The 23,752-nt window shown below is 46.6% G+C and overlaps 1 protein-coding gene and 1 long non-coding RNA gene across 8 annotated transcripts in view; one reads left to right on the top strand and one right to left on the bottom strand.

The window, feature by feature from the left end:
• relch (RAB11 binding and LisH domain, coiled-coil and HEAT repeat containing) overlaps positions 1 to 23,752 on the top strand; it is a 48,027-nt gene that overhangs the window by 2,436 nt on the left and 21,839 nt on the right. For 4 of the 7 annotated variants that reach the window (XM_029649171.2, XM_029649169.2, XM_029649168.2 and 1 more), the window contains exons 2-14: positions 4,927 to 5,016; positions 11,141 to 11,212; positions 11,353 to 11,405; positions 11,558 to 11,671; positions 11,779 to 11,961; positions 12,520 to 12,614; positions 12,864 to 13,127; positions 13,287 to 13,362; positions 13,835 to 13,930; positions 14,143 to 14,166; positions 21,359 to 21,471; positions 21,817 to 21,907; positions 22,299 to 22,370. In XM_029649171.2, the coding sequence (XP_029505031.1) occupies positions 4,927 to 5,016; positions 11,141 to 11,212; positions 11,353 to 11,405; positions 11,558 to 11,671; positions 11,779 to 11,961; positions 12,520 to 12,614; positions 12,864 to 13,127; positions 13,287 to 13,362; positions 13,835 to 13,930; positions 14,143 to 14,166; positions 21,359 to 21,471; positions 21,817 to 21,907; positions 22,299 to 22,370 (1,343 nt within the window). The remainder of the gene's footprint in view (positions 1 to 4,926; positions 5,017 to 11,140; positions 11,213 to 11,352; positions 11,406 to 11,557; positions 11,672 to 11,778; positions 11,962 to 12,519; positions 12,615 to 12,863; positions 13,128 to 13,286; positions 13,363 to 13,834; positions 13,931 to 14,142; positions 14,167 to 21,358; positions 21,472 to 21,816; positions 21,908 to 22,298; positions 22,371 to 23,752) is intronic. The other 3 variants (XM_029649174.2, XM_029649173.2, XM_029649172.2) reach the window with 2 other exon arrangements.
• On the bottom strand, positions 15,448 to 18,978 carry LOC115120268 (uncharacterized). The gene is made up of 4 exons (XR_003862122.2): positions 18,898 to 18,978; positions 18,656 to 18,797; positions 17,948 to 18,010; positions 15,448 to 15,564 (listed from the first exon to the last, which is right to left on the bottom strand). It is a non-coding gene; the product is annotated as an uncharacterized LOC115120268 (long non-coding RNA).

The raw sequence follows: 23,752 nt of genomic DNA, 5'->3' as shown, positions 1-23,752 counted from the left end.
ATAAACAAATAAAAACCTTTAGAACCGAGTAGGAGGAAGTTTCCCATAGAATTTTCTCCCATTAGAATTTCACCTCACAGTATTAAGGTTAGTCTTTGGTGAGGGGTAAGCTGATCCTACATCTGATCTTAAGAACAGGATGATGAGGAACTCAGCCTGTCCTCTATTATGTTAACTTCACTGATAAACAGGAAAATAGACGAGAGAGACGGGGACAGCTTGAGGGCCTGTCCCTACTAGAGACAATAGGCCTACAGCCCAGGCACGGTTTCCTTGCCACTGTCCGCTCTGCTTGCTCTTTCCAGGTTTTGGTCAGGACTGTACACAAATACAATCACATTGATTTGATGGATTTGTTCATGAAGGGTTTAAGATCCAGTAGTAAAACTAAAGAAGAGGCAGTTGATGTTCTAACATTGTATATTAGAAGCTTAATTTGATGCCACATAATTTAAAACTGACAGGTGTCATGCACCATGTCGGGAGCATATGGGAAATTATTGGAAAAGGTGTTGCATGGTCACTGGGTAAAGACGCTGTCTCATACGGGTCTAGGCATCATAATGGTCACTTGTTGCTGTTAGCACTCCCATAATACTATGATCTGGCTAGCTTTCTGCTAATTTAAAAGTCTAGCATGCTGCTCTGGTCACCTGCAGCAGGCCTTTCGCTGCACAACTCAACACCATAGCCCACTGAGCTGAAGCCTAAGCATTAGACCTAATTCCAGGAGCTAATACAAGTCTTCAGGTTCTGAAGACTCAGGGGGTGGTTAGGCTATTCATCGAGCAAGAGTAGCTGGATGCCACCACCCATTTACACAATGCTTTTCTCACCCACTCCCTCTTTCTCTCTACCCAGCTCATTGTTTTCTCCTCTGTAGCTGGCTGATTAGCATGTTGCTACAGTCTGCTTGCTCAACTCTCAGCTCAATCAGAGACTAAGGTGTTAGCATTAATGCTCCATTTTTAGCTAGCCACTCTCTTCCTTGAAAGACTTAGCTTAGGGATATCCTACTACCCCTGCTCTCTTTGGCACTAGCAGGGTACATGCAGTCAAGCACACACTTGCTCACACAGATCAAGAAGAACACACACCCTTAATCCATTCGAAGAAATCCCTCACTTCAACATACAGGCAGTGAGAAGAAAACACACAGACACAGATTTGCTGCAGGGTTTTGAGATGCTGACGAATCACTTTGTGGGATGTTTGGCTCTGCTCAACCTGTTTCTGTTCTGGCCTGACTGTCTGAGCTCCCGCTCACATCTACCTTGTGTGTGTGTGTGTGTGTGTAGTGCGTGTGTGCGCGTGCGTGCACCACCACATCTCAGTCTGTAGACCTACACTGTCTGTGTACCTAATAATCAATGCTGTAGAATACATCTATTGTTATATTGCCTCTGTTTTTTAGACTTTATTTGAACAGGGAGTCCCATTGGGACCAAGGTCTCTTTTGCAAGGGAGCTCTGCATACACACAATTTACAAAATACAATTTGTGTCACTGTTCTTCACCTCCCTGTCAGTGGGTATAGAGGTGAGGAGTCTCCTGTAGTCAGACAGCTGTTAGGCTAGCCAGGCCTGGAACCATACATGGAGCTTGAGTAGGCCTACACACACACACACTCTTCCTTTGATATGAGTGAACTGCAGAGAGGGAGGGATGGAGGACCGGTGCAGTGTAATCACCTGGACTTGGAATATCCCCTCTGGTTTGGTAAGGAGAGGAGGAGGGGTAGGCCTTAGGGAAGAATAGCTCAGCTTTTCAATACCATACACTCATACTCACTACAGGGTAGTTCAGTCTTATTCACAAAATGAATGGTCATCTCTCCTTTTACTTTCAATATGCTATCTGTATTGAGATGGGAGTGAATGGTAGGCTATATCGTTGGACAGGCATATGAGGTTACTAGAAGGATAGCTAACCCTGTCACTCACTGAAACAAGAGTTATCACATTCTACAGTCGTGGCCAAAAGTTTTGAGAATGACACAAATATTAATTTTCACAAAGTCTGCTGCCTCAGTTTGTATGATGGCAATTTGCATATACTCCAGAATGTTATGAAGAGTGATCAGATGAATTGCAATTTAATTGCAAAGTCCCTCTTTGCCATGCAAATGAACTGAATCCCCCCAAAACATTTCCACTGCATTTCAGCCCTGCCACAAAAGGACCAGCTGACATCATGTCAGTGATTCTCTCGTTAACACAGGTATGAGTGTTGACGAGGACAAGGCTGGAGATCACCCTGTCATGCTGATTGAGTTCAAATAACAGACTGGAAGCTTCAAAAGGAGGGTGGTGCTTGGAATCATTGTTCTTCCTCTGTCAACCATGGTTACTTGCAAGAAAACGTGCCGTCATCATTGCTTTGCGCACAAAGGGCTTCACAGGCAAGGATATTGCTGCCAGTAAGATTGCACATAAATCAACCATTTATCGGATCATCAAGAACTTCAAGGAGAGCGGATCAATTGTTGTGAAGAAAGCTTCAGTGCGCCCATGAAAGCCCAGCAAGCACCAGGACCGTCTCCTAAAGTTGATTCAGCTGCGGGATCAGGGCACCACCAGTACAGAGCTTGCTCAGGAATGGCAGCAGGCAGGTGTGAGTGTATCTGCACACACAGTGGGGTGAAGACGGAGGATGGCCTGGTGTCAAGAAGGGCAGCAAAGAAGCCACTTCTCTCCAGGAAAAACATCCGTCACAGACTGATATTCTGCAAAAGGTTCAGGGATTGGACTGCTGAGGACTGGGGTAAAGTCATTTTCTCTGATGAATCCCCTTTCCGATTGTTTGGGGCCTTGTCCCGGAAAAAAAAAAAAAAAAAAAAAAGCTTGTCCTGGAGAAGACAAGGTGAGCGCTACCATCAGTCCTGTGTCATGCCAACAGTAAAGCATCCTGCGACCATTCATGTGTGGGGTTGCTTCTCAACCAATGGAGTGGGCTCACTTACAATTTTGCCTAAGAACACAGCCATGAATAAAGAATGGAACCAACACATCCTCCGAGAGCAACTTCTCCCAACCATCCAGGAACAGTTTGGTGACAAACAATGCCTTTTCTAGCATGATGGAGCACCTTGCCATAAGGCAAAAGTGATGACTAAGTGGCTCGGGGAACAAAACATCAATATTTTGACTCTTTGCATCAACTTCATGTAATTGTCAATAAAAGCCTTTGACACGTATGAAATGCTTGTAATTGTACTTCAGTATTCCATAGTAACATCTGACAAAAATATCTAAAGACACCGAAAGCAGCAAACCTTGTGAAAATTAATATTTGTGCCATTCTCAAAACTTTTGTCCACGACTGTAGATCTACATTTGTATTGTTTAGGTATGTTTCTGAAAACAGGATGGACTATTGCATAGAAAACTAACCTGTTTGGATGCTGAATCTACCCCCATGTTCTCTCCTGTCTCCGCATATAGTGTTTGGTTTATATTCTGTTATGATTTCCCCCAAGCTGTTCATAGTCAAGGTGATGAGGTGAATACTGTAATAATCTCTGGAGGCTCTGTTAATGAATAGGCTGTTTACCATTGATTCTCAGGCTGATCAATTCTCGGGCGGACTCTTTTCTCTGTATATATCAGTGATGTCGCTCTTGCGGCGGGCGATTCTTTGATCCACCTCTACGCACACGACACCATTCTTTATACATCTGGTCCTTCTTTGGACACTGTTAACAAACCTCCAAACGAGCTTCAACGCCATACAACACTCCCTCCGTGGCCTCCAACTGCTCTTAAATGCTCTTCAACCGTTCCCTGCCCGCCAGTCCAGGATCACTACAGGATCACTACTCTGGACGGACAACTACATGCTCTTCAACCGTTCCCTGCCCGCCAGTCCAGGATCACTACAGGATCACTACTCTGGACGGACAACTACAAATACCTAGGTGTCTGGTTAGACTGTAAACTCTCCTTCCAGATTCACTTTAAGCATATCCAATCCAAAATTAAATCTAGAATTGGCATCCTATTTCGCAACAAAGCATCCTTCAATCATGCTGCCAAACATACCCTTGTAAAACTGACTATCCTACCGATCCTTGACTTTGTCATTTACAAAATAGCCTCCAACACTCTACTCAGAAAACTGGATGTAGTCTATCACAGTGCCATCCGTTTAGTCACCAAAGCCCCATAAACTACCCACCACCGCGACCTGTATGCTCTTGTTGGCTGGCCCTCGCTACATATTCGTCGCCAAACCTACTGGCTCCAGGTCATCTATAAGTCTTTGCTAGGTAAAGCTCCGCCTTATCTCAGCTCACTGGTCACCATAGCAACACCCACCCATAGCACGCGCTCCAGCAGGTATATTTCACTGGTCACCCCCAAAGCCAACACCTCCTTTGGCCGCCTTTCCTTCCAGTTCTCTGCTGCCAATGACTGGAACGAATTGTAAAAATCCCTGAAGATGGAGACTTATATCTCCCTCACTAACTTTAAACGTCAGCTGTCAGAACAGCTTACCGATCGCTGCAGCTCTACACAGCCCATCTGTAAATCGCCCATCCAACCAACTACCTACCTCATCCCCATATTTTGTTTTTGTTTTTCTGCTCTTTTGCACACCAGTATTTCTACTTGCGCATCCTCATCTGCACATATATCACTCCAGTGTAAATTGCTAAATTGTAATTACTTCGCCACTATTGGCCTATTTATTGCCTTTCCTCCTTACTTCATTTGCTCACACTGTGTACAGATTTTTCTACTGTGTTATTGACTGAATGTTTTGTTTATTCCATGTGTAACTCTGTTGTTTGTGTTGCACTGCTTTGTTTTATCTTGGCCAGGTCGCAGTAGGAATTGAGAACTTGTTCTCAACTGGCCTACCTGGTTAAATATAGGTGAAATAAAATATTCATTGATTGATTGCTTTCCATGTCTCTCCCATCAGACCGAGCGGGCAGCATCAGCACATTGGACTCTCTAGACTTCGCTCGTTACTCTGACGACGGGAACCGGGAGTCGGACGAGAGGGTGGCAGGTAAGACGAGGCGTACCTGTCATGTTCTGACCGGACAGAGACTGAGTGGCGGACATGAAGACGAGAATCTGAGAGACAGACAACAGACAGAGAAGAGCAGGGGAAGGGAGAGACAGACAACAGACTGAGAAGAGCAGGGGAAGGGAGAGACAGAGAAGAGCAGGGGAAGGGAGAGACAGAGAAGAGCAGGGGAAGGGAGAGACAGAGAAGAGCAGGGGAAGGGAACAGGAAGAGCAGGGAGAGACAGAGAAGAGCAGGGGAAGGGAGAGACAGAGAAGAGCAGGGAAGGGAGAGACAGAGAAGAGCAGGGGAAGAGAGACAGAGAAGGAAGGGGAAGAGACAGAGAAGAGAAGGGAAGGGAGAGACAGAGAAGAGCAGGGGAAGGGAGAGACAGAGAAGAGCAGGGGAAGGAGAGACAGAGAAGAGCAGGGGAAGGGAGAGACGGAGAAGAGCAGGGGAAGAGCAGGGGAAGGGAAGACGGACAACAGACGGAGAAGAGCAGGGGGGAAGGGAACAGACGGAGAAGAGCAGGGGAAAGAGACTGACAACAGACGGAGAAGAGCAGGGGAAAGACGGAGACGGAGAAGAGCAGGGGAAGGAGAGACGGAGAAGAGCAGGGGAAGGGAGAGACGGAGAAGAGCAGGGAAGGGAGAGACGGAGAAGGGAAGGGAGAGCGGAGAAGAGCAGGGGAAGGGAGAGCAGGGGAAGGGGAGAAGAGCAGGGGAAGGGAGAGACGGAGAAGAGCAGGGGAAGGGAGAGACGGAGAAGAGCAGGGGAAGGGAGAGACGGAGAAGAGCAGGGGAAGGGAGACGGACAACAGACAGAGAGAAGAGCAGGGGAAGGGAGAGACGGAGAAGAGCAGGGGAAGGGAGAGACGGACAACAGACAGAGAAGAGCAGGGGAAGGGAGAGACGGAGAAGAGCAGGGGAAGGGAGAGACGGACAACAGACAGAGAAGAGCAGGGGAAGGGAGAGACAGAGAAGAGCAGGGGAAGGGAGAGACAGAGAAGAGCAGGGGAAGGGAGAGACGGAGAAGTGCAGGGGAAGGGAGAGACGGAGAAGTGCAGGGGAAGGGAGAGACGGAGAAGAGCAGGGGAAGGGAGAGACAGACAACAGACGGAGAAGAGCAGGGGAAGGGAGAGACGGACAACAGACGGAGAAGAGCAGGGGAAGGGAGAGACGGAGAAGAGCAGGGGAAGGGAGAGACTGACAACAGACGGAGAAGAGCAGGGGAAGGGAGAGACTGACAACAGACGGAGAAGAGCAGGGGAAGGGAGAGACGGAGAAGAGCAGGGGAAGGGAGAGACGGACAACAGACGGAGAAGAGCAGGGGAAGGGAGACGGAGAAGAGCAGGGAAGGGAGAGACGGAGAAGAGCAGGGAAGGGAGAGACGGAGAAGAGCAGGGGAAGGGGAGACGGAGAAGAGCAGGGAAGGGAGAGACGGAGAAGAGCAGGGGAAGGGAGAGACGGAGAAGAGCAGGGGAAGGGAGAGACGGAGAAGAGCAGGGGAAGGGAGAGACGGAGAAGAGCAGGGGAAGGGAGAGACGGAGAAGAGCAGGGGAAGGGAGAGACGGAGAAGAGCAGGGGAAGGGAGAGACGGAGAAGAGCAGGGGAAGGGAGAGACGGAGAAGAGCAGGGGAAGGGAGAGACGGAGAAGAGCAGGGGAAGGGAGAGACTGACAACAGACGGAGAAGAGCAGGGGAAGGGAGAGACTGAGAAGAGCAGGGGAAGGGAGAGACGGAGAAGAGCAGGGGAAGGGAGAGACGGAGAAGAGCAGGGGAAGGGAGAGACGGAGAAGAGCAGGGAAGGGAGAGACGGAGAAGAGCAGGGGAAGGGAGAGACGGAGAAGAGCAGGGGAAGGAGAGACGGAGAAGAGCAGGGGAAGGGAGAGACGGAGAAGAGCAGGGGAAGGGAGAGACGGAGAAGAGCAGGGGAAGGGAGAGACGGAGAAGAGCAGGGGAAGGGAGAGACGGAGAAGAGCAGGGGAAGGGAGAGACGGACAACAGACAGAGAAGAGTAGGGGAAGGGAGAGACAGAGAAGAGCAGGGGAAGGGAGAGACAGAGAAGAGCAGGGGAAGGGAGAGACAGAGAAGAGCAGGGGAAGGAGAGACGGAGAAGTGCAGGGAAGGGAGAGACGGAGAAGAGCAGGGGAAGGAGAGACGGACAACAGACGGAGAAGAGCAGGGGAAGGAGAGACGGACAACAGACGGAGAAGAGCAGGGGAAGGGAGAGACGGAGAAGAGCAGGGGAAGGAGAGACGGAGAAGAGCAGGGGAAGGGAGAGACGGAGAAGAGCAGGGGAAGGGAGAGACGGAGAAGAGCAGGGGAAGGGAGAGACGGAGAAGAGCAGGGGAAGGGAGAGACGGAGAAGAGCAGGGGAAGGGAGAGACGGACAACAGACAGAGAAGAGCAGGGGAAGGGAGAGACAGAGAAGAGCAGGGGAAGGGAGAGACGGAGAAGAGCAGGGGAAGGGAGAGACAGACAACAGACGGAGAAGAGCAGGGGAAGGGAGAGACGGAGAAGAGCAGGGGAAGGGAGAGACAGAGAAGAGCAGGGGAAGGGAGAGACAGAGAAGAGCAGGGGAAGGGAGAGACGGAGAAGAGCAGGGGAAGGGAGAGACAGACAACAGACGGAGAAGAGCAGGGGAAGGGAGAGACAGACAACAGACGGAGAAGAGCAGGGGAAGGGAGAGACAGAGAAGAGCAGGGGAAGGGAGAGACAGAGAAGAGCAGGGGAAGGGAGAGACAGAGAAGAGCAGGGGAAGGGAGAGACGGAGAAGAGCAGGGGAAGGGAGAGACAGACAACAGACGGAGAAGAGCAGGGGAAGGGAGAGACGGACAACAGACGGAGAAGAGCAGGGGAAGGGAGAGACGGACAACAGACAGAGAAGAGCAGGGGAAGGGAGAGACAGACGGAGAAGAGCAGGGGAAGGGAGAGACGGACAACAGACGGAGAAGAGCAGGGGAAGGGAGAGACGGACAACAGACGGAGAAGAGCAGGGGAAGGGAGAGACAGAGAAGAGCAGGGGAAGGGAGAGACGGACAACAGACAGAGAAGAGCAGGGGAAGGGAGAGACAGAGAAGAGCAGGGGAAGGGAGAGACAGAGAAGAGCAGGGGAAGGGAGAGACAGAGAAGAGCAGGGGAAGGGAGAGACAGAGAAGAGCAGGGGAAGGGAGAGACAGAGAAGAGCAGGGGAAGGGAGAGACGGACAACAGACGGAGAAGAGCAGGGGAAGGGAGAGACGGACAACAGACGGAGAAGAGCAGGGGAAGGGAGAGACGGACAACAGACGGAGAAGAGCAGGGGAAGGGAGAGACGGACAACAGACGGAGAAGAGCAGGGGAAGGGAGAGACGGACAACAGACGGAGAAGAGCAGGGGAAGGGAGAGACGGACAACAGACGGAGAAGAGCAGGGGAAGGGAGAGACGGAGAAGAGCAGGGGAAGGGAGAGACGGAGAAGAGCAGGGGAAGGGAGAGACGGAGAAGAGCAGGGGAAGGGAGAGACTGAGAAGAGCAGGGGAAGGGAGAGACGGACAACAGACGGAGAAGAGCAGGGGAAGGGAGAGACGGAGAAGAGCAGGGGAAGGGAGAGACGGAGAAGAGCAGGGGAAGGGAGAGACGGAGAAGAGCAGGGGAAGGAGAGACGGAGAAGAGCAGGGGAAGGGAGAGACGGAGAAGAGCAGGGGAAGGGAGAGACGGAGAAGAGCAGGGGAAGGGAGAGACGGAGAAGAGCAGGGGAAGGGAGAGACGGAGAAGAGCAGGGGAAGGGAGAGACGGAGAAGAGCAGGGGAAGGGAGAGACGGAGAAGAGCAGGGGAAGGGAGAGACGGACAACAGACGGAGAAGAGCAGGGGAAGGGAGAGACGGACAACAGACGGAGAAGAGCAGGGGAAGGGAGAGACGGACAACAGACGGAGAAGAGCAGGGGAAGGGAGAGACGGACAACAGACGGAGAAGAGCAGGGGAAGGGAGAGACAGAGAAGAGCAGGGGAAGGGAGAGACAGACAACAGAGTATACAGGACCTTTTCTTTATGATGTCATGGTGTATCTACAGCCCTGTTTGATTCACTGATGATGAAATCACTATGGTTCCATTCCAGAGTTACCTACCCATTCCATGTTCCTCTTATTAAGCCATCCTGGTTTAAATAAATCAGCAGATGTAATTGAGACAGTGTTATTTTCCCTCAAAGGACCTGTCAGTGTCACTGGATGTTGTGAAAATTCACACTCTTTTAAAAAAGCTTTTCTCACGACACCCACCAGCTAATCTTCTCTGAATCCATTAAAGATCAGAGAGGATAGACTGAATACATTAAAGATAAGAGAGGATGAACTGACCAAGACGACGAGTACGTTAAAGATCAGAGAGGATGGACTGACCAAGACGACGAGTACGTTAAAGACCAGAGACGATGAACTGACCAAGACGACGAGTACGTTAAAGACCAGAGACTATGAACTGACCAAGACGACGAGTACGTTAAAGATCAGAGAGGATGAACTGACCAAGATGACGAGTAGAGGACCAAGGTATCCATCCAGGGGCTACACTCCACAGATCTCTCTGTAACGGTGTAGGCCTATGATGTAGCCTATTCTAGTGTTTGTTCTCCATATTTAGCCAGACATGATGTGATGACTAGAGACCAGTACTGTGAATATGATGCAAATGACTATAACTGATATACTGAAAGCTGGACACTCTGCTCCACATAGAACCTTGTCTCTTTATATGACTGTTAATTGGCCTGTTTTCTTTTCTCAATGCCAAAATGCCAAATGTCAATTCCAACCCTTTAGCTTTGTAAGATGAAAGTTCTGGACAATTCTCCAGGAACCATGCAGCAGAGCAAGCCTGTGGTCCCTTCTCCACAACCACAGACCCTCTACTCTTCCACCCTGCCCTCCCTCCATCCTGCCCTCCCTCCATCCTGCCCTCCCTCCATCCCTCCAATTCGGCATCTCCTCCCGAAACCTGCCTCTCCTCCGTCGTCCCAACATGTCGCCCCCAGCTGTCTGACTCTGGGTTTTCAGGCTGTTCTGATCCAAGCCCGGCCCATAAAGGGACAACCCTCCATCCAGACTAGCAGCTTGCAGCTTCTTCTTTTTTTCTCCTTCTTTTTTTGGGGGGTTTCTTCAGTTTCTTTCTCCATTTTGTTGTCTTTTGTTGCGTCCTGTGTACTCTTGATCTGCATTGGGAAGTATTGTCTGGACCTCGTTAACTAGGACAGAATTGAACAGGCGCTGAGTCAGACTACTGAAGCGGCAGATCTTCAGTGCACAGCCATGCAATATGTCCTCTCTGCTCGCCATTGCTTCTCTTCCTCCTGTGTGCTTTTCTTCAACATGTCTGAAGAGCAACCTGTGGAGTGTTTCCCTGCTCATGAACTTGTTATTTGATTGAATCTCACTACTGTGGTCCTTGATAGACTTCTTACAGCAGGTTTTAGAGCCCTCTCAATGTAGCATAATGTAATTACAATCCATATGTCAGTTTTTCTCCTGTATGTAAGTAGCGGCTATAGTATCCATCCTATGCTTAGGCCTAATAGTATACCGTATTAACATTTGACCAACCACAAATCAAAAAGCTCCACTTCAAATTTGAGCAGAGTCCAATATTTTGCATAGCCTGGAACTCACTGTTTTTTTTCTATTGATTTGTACAATCCCTGGTCAGACAGCTATTAGCATATTATTTAGGCTGCATCCCATTAGTGGTTTCAGCTCTCTCTCCCTCCTGTCTGTACTGATCTTAAACAACTGGATAGTTGGAAGCAGATCCACATAAAGTATCCTCCACATTGCTTCTATCTATCCTGGGTGTTCAGATCGGTGCAGAAGAAGCAAAGGAGATGAGGAGAGGTAGCCACTTAACACTCTTTCGATGCACCCTTAGACACGTAAATCCTTAGACACTATTCCTTAGTCCGCTATCCCAGGATCCTCTGCTGCATGCGTTCATTAGACCCCATAGTTTGCATGTCTCCTGATTTCAAATCAATCTCCTTTTTGTTTCTTTTTGTTTCATTTTTCATGGCCATATTTTTTTGTTTGTTTGTTCCCTCTCCTTGGTTGGATGCACTTCCTTCCTGTGTGTTGTGATGTCACTTCCTGTCCAGTGCTGGAGTTTGAGCTACGGAAAGCCAAGGAGACCATTCAGGCTCTACGCACCAACTTGACTCAGGCAGCAGGTGGCGTACCTAACACTTCTACTCCTCCATTTCATCCCTCTATCATCTCTCTCTTTCTTAGGAGATTCTCTCTAGCTCCTCCCCTGTTTTACTGAACGGTGGAAGGGTTCATCTGTTCTGTTGCTTTATTGTCTTTCTAGAAAGCGACACTCAGGAGAGAAACAAGAACTACAGTTCACATCCTGAGACTCAGGTAGGCCAGACACTCTGCTAGTAACTGTATGCAGTTCACTTTTGGAGTACCACTGCAGCAAATACACAATGTTTCTTAAAAAACACTGTTTGTTGAGAAACTTCACTTTTCAAGTTGATTCATGGTTTATTTCCCTCTGTCCTCTTCCTCAGGAACCTATCCGCCCACTAGAGAAGCGAGCCTTAAATTTCCTTGTGAATGAATATTTATTAAAGAATGAATACAAACTGTCGGCCATCACATTCTCTGATGAAAATGATGACCAGGTAATGCTTGTTTCTTTGAGTTGTTGGCCTGAACTGGGTGCATTTAGTGCGGCACAAAATGCTATATAGTAAATATAATCATGATCCCATCTTTTTCGGTTGTTCAGGACTTTGAGTTGTGGGACGACGTGGGCCTGAACATTCCAAAGCCTCCCGACCTATTACAGATCTACAGGAACTGTGGCTCCGCCCTTCCGTCGCCGCGGAATACCGTGGACGTAGCCGTGGGAGTGGAGTCAGGCGAGCTCACTGGGAACTACATTACCCAGAAATCTGATCTCTTACAGCAGGTGAGTGAGAGGGAGAAAAATTATGGGTGTGATCATGTGTGTCCTGCAGCCACTCATAATGTTTACAATACCAGTGTGATTTTGGGTACAGAGCTTATTGATTTAGTCTACACACCTTTTCTCCTTTGGCAATGTATACTAAAATCCTTTCCTCTATCTCTGTATCTTTGGCTTCTCTCTGTCTCCTCTCTCTTTCCTCTCCTCTCTCTCGATCTCTGTCTCTCTGTGGCTTCTCTCTGTCTCCTCTCTCTTTCCTCTCCTCTCTCTCGATCTCTGTCTCTCTGTGGCTTCTTTCTGTCTCCTCTCTCTTTCCTCTCCTCTCTCTCGATCTCTGTCTCTCTGTGGCTTCTCTCTGTCTCCTCTCTCTTTCCTCTCCTCTCTCTCGATCTCTGTCTCTCTGTGACTTCTCTCTGTCTCCTCTCTCTTTCCTCTCCTCTCTCTCGATCTCTGTCTCTCTGTGGCTTCTCTCTGTCTCCTCTCTCTTTCCTCTCCTCTGTCTCTACCTCTGTCTCTCTGTGGCTTCTCTCTGTCTCTTTCCTCTCTCTCTCCTCTTTTCAGCAGCAGACGGAGGTAGTTGAGGAGTTGGAGTATCAGATTAGTCTACTGAACGAGGAGAAACAGAGTCTGGCCGACTATATCAAGAAACTACAGAGGTGTGTGTGTGCGTGTGTGTGCTTGTGCGCATGCGTTGGGAGAGGATGGAGTAATGGCTCTACACTACACTATGTGGTCACAGGTGGATGCTAATTGAAAATGTTACTGCCACACCATGTGACCTTTACCCTTTGAACTGGCATTTCATCAGTCAGCTCTCTGTCCACCCATGGCCTATTCAGTTGGCTGCAATCCTTCAGAACTTTACAGCTATTTGATATTATTTGTTTCTGTCCTCTCTTCTCTAGTGAGATCCAAAGCCTGAGAAGGACAGTGTCCCCCCCTCCTCATGACCAGGGCTCACAGCCAAACCCCCCCTCCTCCTCCACCCCTCCCCAGCCCCTTCTGGACAACGGTCAGTACCTGGATATCAGGGGCACCTCAGAACCTGATAAACCCCCCACTGAGAGCACCCCCCCCACTCAGACCATCAGTAACCCTACACACACCTCTTCACAACCCCATGCCAAGCTAAAGAGCAGAGGGACGGTGGTGTTTGACCAGCCCAACAGGTGAGTCTGAAAATAAAGTCTAGTTACTCAGAATGACCTCTAGATGGAGCCAGTGGTCCGTAATAAACAGTCTGATTGTCCATCTATCTTGACTGGAATGAGCATCTTGATTCCTGTTCACTCTCACTCTCATATTTTTTTGTCTTTTCTCATCCACAGGAAGTTGTCCCCTGCATTCCAGCAGGCCCTGCTGTCCTTCTGTAAGATGTCAGCTGACAGTCGTCTGGGTGCAGAGGTCAGAGGTCACCCCTAATCACGGTCACATGACCATAGTGTCAGCTATCTTAAGAGTATAGTATACTACTACTGAAACCATTTTAATACGCAGAGCAGTGACATATCAACAAAATATCATCAGCATTTTTTTTCTAATTTCTGTCTTGGTATTTCTCACTCACTCTTTCTCCCCCTCTTTCTCTCTCACTCACTCTTTCTCCCCCTCTTTCTTTCTCTCTCACTCACTCTTTCTCCCCCTCTTTCTCTCTCTCACTCACTCTTTCTCCCCCTCTTTCTCTCTCTCACTCACTCTTTCTCTCTCACTCACTCACTCTTTCTCCCCCTCTTTCTCTCTCACTCACTCACTCTTTCTCCCCCTCTTTCTCTCTCACTCACTCACTCTTTCTCCCCCTCTTTCTCACTCACTCACTCTTTCTCCCCCTCTTTCTCACTCACTCACTCACTCTTTCTCCCCCTCTTTCTCTCTCTAGGTGTCGAGGATAGCAGACAATGAGGAGAGTGTGATGCTGATGTTGGGTCGCTGTCTCCCTCACATCGTCCCCAATGTCCTCCTGGCCAAACGAGAGGTACCTCCCTCCTCTCCTCCCCCCCTCCTCACCTCTCCCCCATCCTCCCATCAACACGGTCTTCTTTCTGTCTTCAGTTTGGTATTCAGCGTCTGACTCCACTGTTTTTTCACCGATGCTCATCTCTCATCTCTCCTCCCTTTCCTTCACTTTTTTTGTCCTTTCACTCTCTCACTCACTCTCTCGCTCTGTGCATGCCTCTCTGCTCCTAGAGAATGGTTGCACACCTGTGCCAGGTGAGTTGGATGCCCCCCACATCTGCATGACCTCACCTGACCTCACACACAGTGTAACACAGGCCCACGCCACGGGCTATAACCAACTCGTCTCTCATCTGATTGGCTAGTTATTCGTACTCGAGCAGGACAAAGTCATGGTAGTATTTGGATCATTTATGAAAACTCTTAGATTAGGGGTATGGTTTGTTTTAGTCCTTAAGATTGCATATGTGGTTGTGGCCTGTATAGTGGACTGTGTTTTACCTCTCTCACCCTGTGTGTTCTCACCTTGCTCCTTTCTGAGTGGTTCCCAATAGCATGCAGTCTTCTCATTGATTGATTCTTTAATCTCTGACTGGCTGAGACGGTGGCCAACCAGAGCTGATTGAACAACTGTGTGCATTTTGTATAATTTCACGTAACATTTCTAAGCTAATTTAAGTGCATTGTGTGACAAAGACATGCAGTGTAACTGACTAACCGATTAACCCAAAAAACAAATAAATAGCTATCTGCCGTTGCTGTAAAGTAAGCCATCACTCTTAATGGTAAATGCTGCTGGTTTCTTTCCATGCGTTAGTCTACAGCATGTTTAAAGAGCTAGTATGGTGAGCTAGGTTTGGAATTGTGTTTGACAGTGTGTGGTCTGTGTGAGGGAGTGGTAGGGAGGGTCAGGTGGGCTCCCCACACTGTATGTGATTTGCGTATCACAGCTGTGGTTTTAATGATCTACTGACAGTTATGAAGAATTTGGATTCCTGCCGAAAACTAGGGAAAACAAAGTGAGGGAGAAAAAAAGAGAGATTGTCTTATTCTGCCTCCGGGCGGGAATGGACTTTGTTCTGCGTCTGTTAGACAGACAGAATCAACACACACCTTTGTGCTCCTACTATTTGTAGGTCACCTACTGCCAGCTCAATGACACACCTTAAGTGCTTAACTCTACACACTATGGACACGCAACTAGGAACAATAGACGTTTGACTTTGATGACTGACTAAGTGAATGGTAAAAACATGCCCGCCACCTGTCGCCTTCACTATCAATGATCATAAATCATTATGGTCTTATGGCAGACAGACCAAGCCTACTCTACGATACGGCCCAGTACCTGTATGGGCTTCTTGAGAACCAGGACCATAAAGAGAGTCAACAATCCCACTTCCCTTTTTTCTCTCTTTGAGGTTTAATGAGTCAATTATACCGTGACATTCAGGGGTCTCTATTTTATGGGCATAATAGTAAAGACATGTCGTTTAACGGTAGAAATGTTTTACTGGTCATTTTAATGTGGCATGAACAACCAGTCATGATCTTATTGTCGAACACATCACTTCAGGTAGTAGGCCACCTGCGTACGTTCGTCCACTCCAAATGGTTTCCGGCATCCAAACAGAATACTGTGTTCCCCGCCATCTGATGAATGGAAAGAGACATGTTTTACAAAGTACCAAATAGTGTAATGACATTTGGCAATTGTCATTAAGCTTCCAGTCTTGTAGCCTGAATTACAACATGTTACCATGGTGTCACTGCCATATTTGCTAGTTGGCCTGTGCAGGCTTAATCATGTTACCATGGTGTCACTCTGCTGTAGGTCCTAGTTGGCCACTCCTAGCCTAAATGTGTTACTATGGTGTCACTCTGCTATAGGTCCTAGTTGGCCACCTCTGGTCTAAACATGTTACTATGGTGTCACACTGCAATAGGTCCTAGTTGGCCACTCCTAGCCTAAATGTGTTACTATGGTGTCACTCTGCTATAGGTCCTAGTTGGCCACCTCTGGTCTAAACATGTTACTATGGTGTCACACTGCAATAGATCCTAGTTGGCCATCTCTGGTCTAAACACGGTGATGCCATGTTGTCACTCGGCCAACTAGGATCTATTGCAGAGTGACAACATGGCACCACCATGTTTATACCAGAGATGGCCAACTAGGATCTATTGCAGTGTGACAACATGGCACCACCGTGTTTATACCAGAGATGGCCAACTAGGATCTATTGCAGTGTGACAACATGGCACCACCGTGTTTATACCAGAGATGGCCAACTAGGACCTATTGCAGTGTGACAACATGGCACCACCGTGTTTATACCAGAGATGGCCAACTAGGATCTATTGCAGTGTGACAACATGGCACCACCGTGTTTATACCAGAGATGACCAACTAGGACCTATTGCAATCTCTGGTCTAAACACGGTGATGCCATGTTGTCACTCGGCCAACTAGGATCTATTGCAGAGTGACAACATGGTAACATGTTTATACCAGAGATGACCAACTAGGATCTATTGCAGTGTGACAACATGGCACCACCGTGTTTATACCAGAGATGGCCAACTAGGACCTATTGCAGTGTGACAACATGGCACCACCATGTTTATACCAGAGATGGCCAACTAGGACCTATTGCAGTGTGACAACATGGTACCACTGTGTTTAGACCAGAGGTGGCCAACTAGGACCTATAGCAGAGTGACACCATAGTAACACATTTAGGCTAGGAGTGGCCAACTAGGACCTATTGCAATCTCTGGTCTAAACACAGTGGTACCATGTTGTCACACTGCAATAGATCCTAGTTGGCCATCTCTGGTCTAAACACAGTGGTACCATGTTGTCACTCTGCAATAGATCCTAGTTGGCCATCTCTGGTCTAAACACGGTGGTGCCATGTTGTCACTCTGCAATAGATCCTAGTTGGTCATCTCTGGTATAAACATGTTACCATGTTGTCACTCTGCAATAGATCCTAGTTGGCCATCTCTGGTCTAAACACGGTGGTGCCATGTCACTCTGCAATAGATCCTAGTTGGCCATCTCTGGTCTAAACACGGTGGTGCCATGTTGTCACTCTGCAATAGATCCTAGTTGGTCATCTCTGGTATAAACATGTTACCATGTTGTCACTCTGCAATAGATCCTAGTTGGCCATCTCTGGTCTAAACACGGTGGTGCCATGTTGTCACTCTGCAATAGATCCTAGTTGGTCATCTCTGGTATAAACATGTTACCATGTTGTCACTCTGCAATAGATCCTAGTTGGCCATCTCTGGTCTAAACACGGTGGTGCCATGTTGTCACTCTGCAATAGATCCTAGTTGGTCATCTCTGGTATAAACATGTTACCATGTTGTCACTCTGCAATAGATCCTAGTTGGCCATCTCTGGTCTAAACACGGTGGTGCCATGTTGTCACTCTGCAATAGATCCTAGTTGGCCATCTCTGGTCTAAACACGGTGGTGCCATGTTGTCACTCTGCAATAGATCCTAGTTGGTCATCTCTGGTATAAACATGTTACCATGTTGTCACTCTGCAATAGATCCTAGTTGGCCATCTCTGGTCTAAACACGGTGGTGCCATGTTGTCACTCTGCAATAGATCCTAGTTGGTCATCTCTGGTATAAACATGTTACCATGTTGTCACTCTGCAATAGATCCTAGTTGGCCATCTCTGGTCTAAACACGGTGGTGCCATGTCACTCTGCAATAGATCCTTGTTGGCCATCTCTGGTATAAACACGGTGGTGCCATGTTGTCACTCTGCAATAGATCCTAGTTGGCCATCTCTGGTCTAAACACGGTGGTGCCATGTTGTCACTCTGCAATAGATCCTAGTTGGTCATCTCTGGTATAAACATGTTACCATGTTGTCACTCTGCAATAGATCCTAGTTGGCCATCTCTGGTCTAAACACGGTGGTGCCATGTCACTCTGCAATAGATCCTAGTTGGCCATCTCTGGTATAAACACGGTGGTACCATGGCGTTTCCCTGGCTGCTCTACCTACCCACATGTTGACCCAGCATTGGCCAGATGTTTTCCTTGGAACAGGTGGAAGTGTCACTTGGTTCTGGAATAGAACAGGGTCAGATAGGGTTCACTGAAGAAAAAGTCTTAGAAGTATACACTTTCTCTTTTCTCAGAAGTAAATATCTGAAACAAAATAACACACTTTGATGGTAACAGCTTGTTGACCTTTACTTTTTAATGTCCCATTCCTTCTTTTAATGCTTGTGCCATTTCAAAAAGAAACATCCATTTTGGGGAAATTGTTTACTTAACACTCCTCGAGCAGCTGTTCTTTATCTTTTAAAAATACTTTCTCTAACAGTTGGTGAAAGGATAATCAGGATAGTTGTTCTCAGTGCCATATACAGTTGAAGTCGGAAGTTTAAATACACTTAGGTTGGAGTCATTAACTCGTTTTTCAACCACTCTGCAAATTTCTTGTTAACAAACCATAGTTTTGGCAAGTCTGTTAGAACATCTACTTTGTGCATGACACAAGTCATTTTTCCAACAATTGTTTACAGACAGATTAATTCACTGCATCACAATTCCAGTGGGTCAGAAGTTTACAAACAAGTTAACTGTGCCTTTAAAGAGCTTGGAAAATTCCAGAAAATTATGTCATTACTTTAGAAGCTTCTGATAGGCTAATTGACATAATTTGAGTGAATTGGAGGTGTACCTGTGGATGTACTTCAAGGCCTACCTTCAAACTCAGTGCCTCTTTGCTTGACATCATGGGAAAATCAAAAGAAATCAGCCAAGACCTCAGAAAAAAATTGTAGACCTCCACAAGTTTGGTTCATCCTTGGGAGCAATTTCCAAACGCCTGAAGGTACCACGTTCATCTGTACAAACAATAGTATGCAAGTATAAACACCATGGGACCACACAGCCATCATACCGCTCAGGAAGGAGACGCGTTCTGTCTCCTAGAGATTAACGTACTGTGGTGTGAAAAGTGCAAATCAATCCCAGAACAGCAAAGGACTCCCAGAACAGCAAATCAATCCCAGAACAGCAAAGGACCTTGTGAAGATGCTGGAGGAAACCGGTACAAAAGTATCTACAGTGGGGCAAAAAAGTATTTAGTCAGCCACCAATTGTGCAAGTTCTCCCACTTAAAAAGATGAGAGAGGCCTATCATTTTCATCATAGGTACACTTCAACCGTGACACAAAATGAGAAAAACAAATCCAGAAAATCACATTGTAGGATTATTTTTTATGAATTTATTTGCAAATTATGGTGGAAAATAAGTATTTGGTCACCTACAAACAAGCAAGATTTCTGTCTCTCACAGACCAGTAACTTCTTCTTTAAGAGGCTCCTCTGTCCTCCACTCGTTACCTATATTAATGGCACCTGTTTGAACTTGTTATCAGTATAAAAGACACCTGTCCACAACCTTAAACAGTCACACTCCAAACTCCACTATGGCCAAGACCAAAGAGCTGTCAAAGGACACCAGAAACCAAATTGTAGACCTGCACCAGGCTGGGAAGACTGAATCTGCAATGGGTAAGCAGCTTGGTTTGAAGAAATCAACTGTGGGAGCAATTATTAAGAAATGGAAGACATACAATAGTTATATTTTCTGGATTTGTTTTTCTCATTTTGTCTGTCACAGTTGAAGTCTACCTATGATGAAAATTACAGGCCTCTCATATTTTTAAGTGGGAGAACTTGCACAATTGGTGGCTGACTAAATACTTTTTTGCCCCACTGTATATCCACAGTAAAACGAGTCCTATATGGACATAACCTGAAAGGCCGCTCAGCAAGGATGAAGCCACTGCTCCAAAACCACCATAAAAAGCCAGACTACAGTTTGCAACTGCACATGGGGACAAAGATCGTACTTTTTGGAGAAATGTCCTCTGGTCTGATGAAACAAAAATATAACTGTTTGACCATAATGACCATCGTTATGTTTGGAGGAAAAAGGAGGAGGCTTGCAAGCTGAAGAACACCATCCCAACCATGCAGCATGGGTTCTCAGCATCATGTTGGGGGGGTGCTTTGCTGCAGGAGGGACTGGTGCACTTCACAACATAGATGGCATCATGAAGTAGGATATTTATGTGGATATATTGAAGCAACATCTTAAGTCAGGAAGTTGAAGCTTGGTTGCAAATGGACAATGACCCCAAGCAAACTTCCAAAGTTGTGGCAAAATGCCTTAAAGACAACAGTCAAGGTATTGGAGTGGCTATCACAAAGCCCTGACCTCAATCCCATAGAAAATTTGTGGGCAGAACTGAAAAAATGTGTGCGAGCAAGGAGGCCTGCCAACCTGACTCAGTTACACCAGCTCTGTCAGGAGGAATGGGCCAAACCTCATCCAACTTATTGTGGGAAGCTTGTGGAAGGCTACCTGAAATGTTTGACCCAAGTTCAGCAATTTAAAGGCAATGTTACCAAATACTAATTGAGTGTATGTAAACTTCTGGGAATGGGAATGTGATGAAATAAATAAATAAAAGCTGAAATAAATCATTCTCTACTATTATTCTGATATTTCACATTCTTAAATAAAGTGGTGATCCTAACTAACCTAAGACAGGGAACTTTTTACTTGGATTAAATGTCAGGAATTGTGAATAACTGAGTTGAAATGTATTTGGCTGAGGTGTATGTAAACTTCCGACTTTATGTCTCTGGTGGTTGTGTTGTATGTGAAGCACGTAATATATTTGATTTGAATGAATGACAGGTGTCCATCTACAGACATCCAGAGTCATTTCAGGTCTCCCCCTCCCAAGCCTCTCTTTGGTTGGGCTTGCTTGTTCTGCCAACATTCAACGTTGGGTTTGTTTCGTATGCCAACATTCAGCAGGAAAATATGACCTTCCTGGAAAACCCTGCTGGTTAAAAATAACATCCATATTTTGAACTGTGTGTTTTAACAGTGTATCCTCTCTCTAATTTGGTTGTGTTTGAGGCAGGAATGTTGAGCTAACCACAGTTTGTCCATGAGGCAGAATGAAGGGCTGTCTGTCTGCCCCACCTCGTCCTGGGACTACATTTTAGTTTGCTCTCTCTTCAGGCTGACTCTCGCATGAACTTCATATGAACTTTACTGTTCATAAAGGAACTTGATTCAGACCAGGGGTACCAGTCATTCAGATTAGAAAACCATGAGACATTGTCATCATGATACATAGATGTACATAACAGCACATTGTTTTATTTGACCCTCTTTCTGTTTCTGTTGGTGGTGTTGTCGTCATTGAACTCCCTCTCTCCTACCCATTGCCCACACACACACACACACACACACACACGCAAACATCACGCACACCCCTGCCTGCAAACCGTTTCTTTGCTGTGTGAATACTCAGAGCCACAAACCCAAGCTGATATCTATCTTTTCATATCTCTCTCTCATCCTTCTATCTCTCTCTAGGAGTTGATTCCTCTCATCCTATGTACAGCGTGTCTCCACCCGGAGCCTAAAGAGAGAGACCAGCTCCTCCACATCCTCTTCAACCTCATCAAGAGACCTGACGACGAACAGAGGTGTGTGTGTGTGTGTTCTTATACCTAGCTGTTCTCTCTGTGTGTTTATAGGCTGATGATCAAGGAGGATCTTGACAGTGTGTACATTGACTCCTGGTTGTGTTTATAGGCTGATGATCAAGGAGGATCTTGACAGTGTGTACATTGACTCCTGGTTGTGTTTATAGGCTGATGATCAAGGAGGATCTTGACCGTGTGTGTACATTGACTCCTGGTTGTGTTTATAGGCTGATGATCAAGGAGGATCTTGACAGTGTGTACATTGACTCCTGGTTGTGTTTATAGGCTGATGATCAAGGAGGATCTTGACCGTGTGTGTATATTGACTCCTGGTTGTGTTTGTAGGCAGATGATCCTAACAGGTTGTGTGGCGTTTGCCAGACATGTTGGTCCTACCAGAGTTGAGGCTGAACTCTTACCACAATGCTGGGAACAGGTAGCTACTCCTCTCTCCTTACTCCTTTTCTCTCTCACTCTCTGTCCTTTCTCTCTTTTTTCTTCCTGAAAATATTCCTATTTTTTTAAATTTTTTAACTTGTGTAAAGTGTTGATACACAAACAAATATCTGTTACTATGGTAATGACCAATATATTGAGCCACAGGTCCAATAAGATTCCAATAAAGACAAACCACGAGGAATGTTTAAGATCAACACTTTCTAATCTACAGGGTCATGTCTGTCCCAGAATCTCATGTTGTCTCTTTCTGTCTCCCCCACCCCATCCTCCTCTCTCTCTCCTTTCCCTCTCTCTCTCTTCTCTCTCTCTCCTTTCCCTCTCTTCTCTTCTCTCTCTCTCCTTTCTCTCTCTTCTCTCTCTCTCTCCAGATCAACCATAAGTATCCAGAGAGGAGGTTGCTGGTAGCAGAAGCCTGTGGAGCCTTAGCACCTTACCTGCCTGTAAGACTCACACACACGCTAGTGATGCATAAGTTGACTCAACCCGCAGTTATATCCACGGTGCTGGTGGGTTTAGGGTCATTTAAATATTGTGTGGATGAAGAGCGGGTGGGTGGCTGGGAGATTGAATAAAGAGATGGGAGATGGGAGGGCCAGAAAAGCCATGTTTAGGAAAGATTTGGTGACGTGGCAAAAGGGCACTGCAGTGCCGGCTATGTTGTGTGTGATGATTTTGAGGCGCTATACAAATTCAACATTCACATGTCGGGGACTTCAAATAGGCCTATGGCACGTCAAGGGAACTGTAGCCTACTGTTCAGAAGGGTTCAATGGAAACAGAAATCTGGACACTGACTGTAGGTCCACAACCTCTCACAGAGCCTTCATATTAACTCCTGCAGAATGAAGCATTTCTTGCAGTAAAATGATACACCAAATGTAGGCTAAATTGTGACTCGAGAACAGGAGTGGAGAAAATGATTTATTTCTTTCAGCATCTTGAGAGAATGTGAATTTGCAGTTAGATACTGTCTGTTGAGATGCTATCTTTATCAGCATTATAAAAGCTGATAGTATTTCAACCACATAAAATATGCATCCAAACCGAACTGAGATCTTATCAGAAACACGTTGGGTTGTTTTCACAGCTTTTTATTTCCTTGCGGCTGGTGAAACAGATGTTTGTTTTTCCAAGGGTTTACTTAGTCTTCCCAGGCAACATGTAATGATAGAATTGAAGCTGCATGTAAAAATCCTGCACCCCCTGTCCAAATATAGTTCCACCGCCTCTGACTGACTGTAGCCTACAGAGCAATTTCTATATTAGTGGGTTGGGTGCAGGCATAGGGCTGTGGCGGTCATTCATTTTGTCGGCCGGTGATTGTCACGCAAATAACTGCCGGTATCACGGTAATTTACCAATTTACAAACACATTTAGCATCTCCTCTCTTCCACACACAGCCTACAAGCCACTGATGCAGACCTTTGGAACATCTACGTTTTAAAAAGTCTAATAAATCCATTTAATATAGCCTACACTATCACAATAACTCCATGATTTATTTTAGACAGGAACATGATAGGAAGAAAATGTAGTCTATTTCAGAAGAACATAATAGCATAGAAAATAGTACAAATAAAGAAAAATCCTTGAATGAGTAGGTGTCCAAACTGTTGACTGATACTGCATGTAAAGACAAGATTAAGATTGTAGCCCACAGCCCATATGGCTGTAGGCTACACTAGTTCATTTAGCAGACAAGATTTGCTTAGAATTCCAGGGCATTGTTTTATAGTATGAAGATTAGAATTGAACAGAGCTGAATAAACTAGAAAGAAGGTTTTCTCCAAACAATTTCTGAGGGAGGGCTCACATGCAGCT

Source organism: Oncorhynchus nerka, linkage group LG22, assembly GCF_034236695.1.
Source record: "Oncorhynchus nerka isolate Pitt River linkage group LG22, Oner_Uvic_2.0, whole genome shotgun sequence".
Lineage (NCBI taxonomy): Eukaryota > Metazoa > Chordata > Actinopteri > Salmoniformes > Salmonidae > Oncorhynchus > Oncorhynchus nerka.
This window is presented reverse-complemented; position numbering and strand designations above follow the sequence as displayed.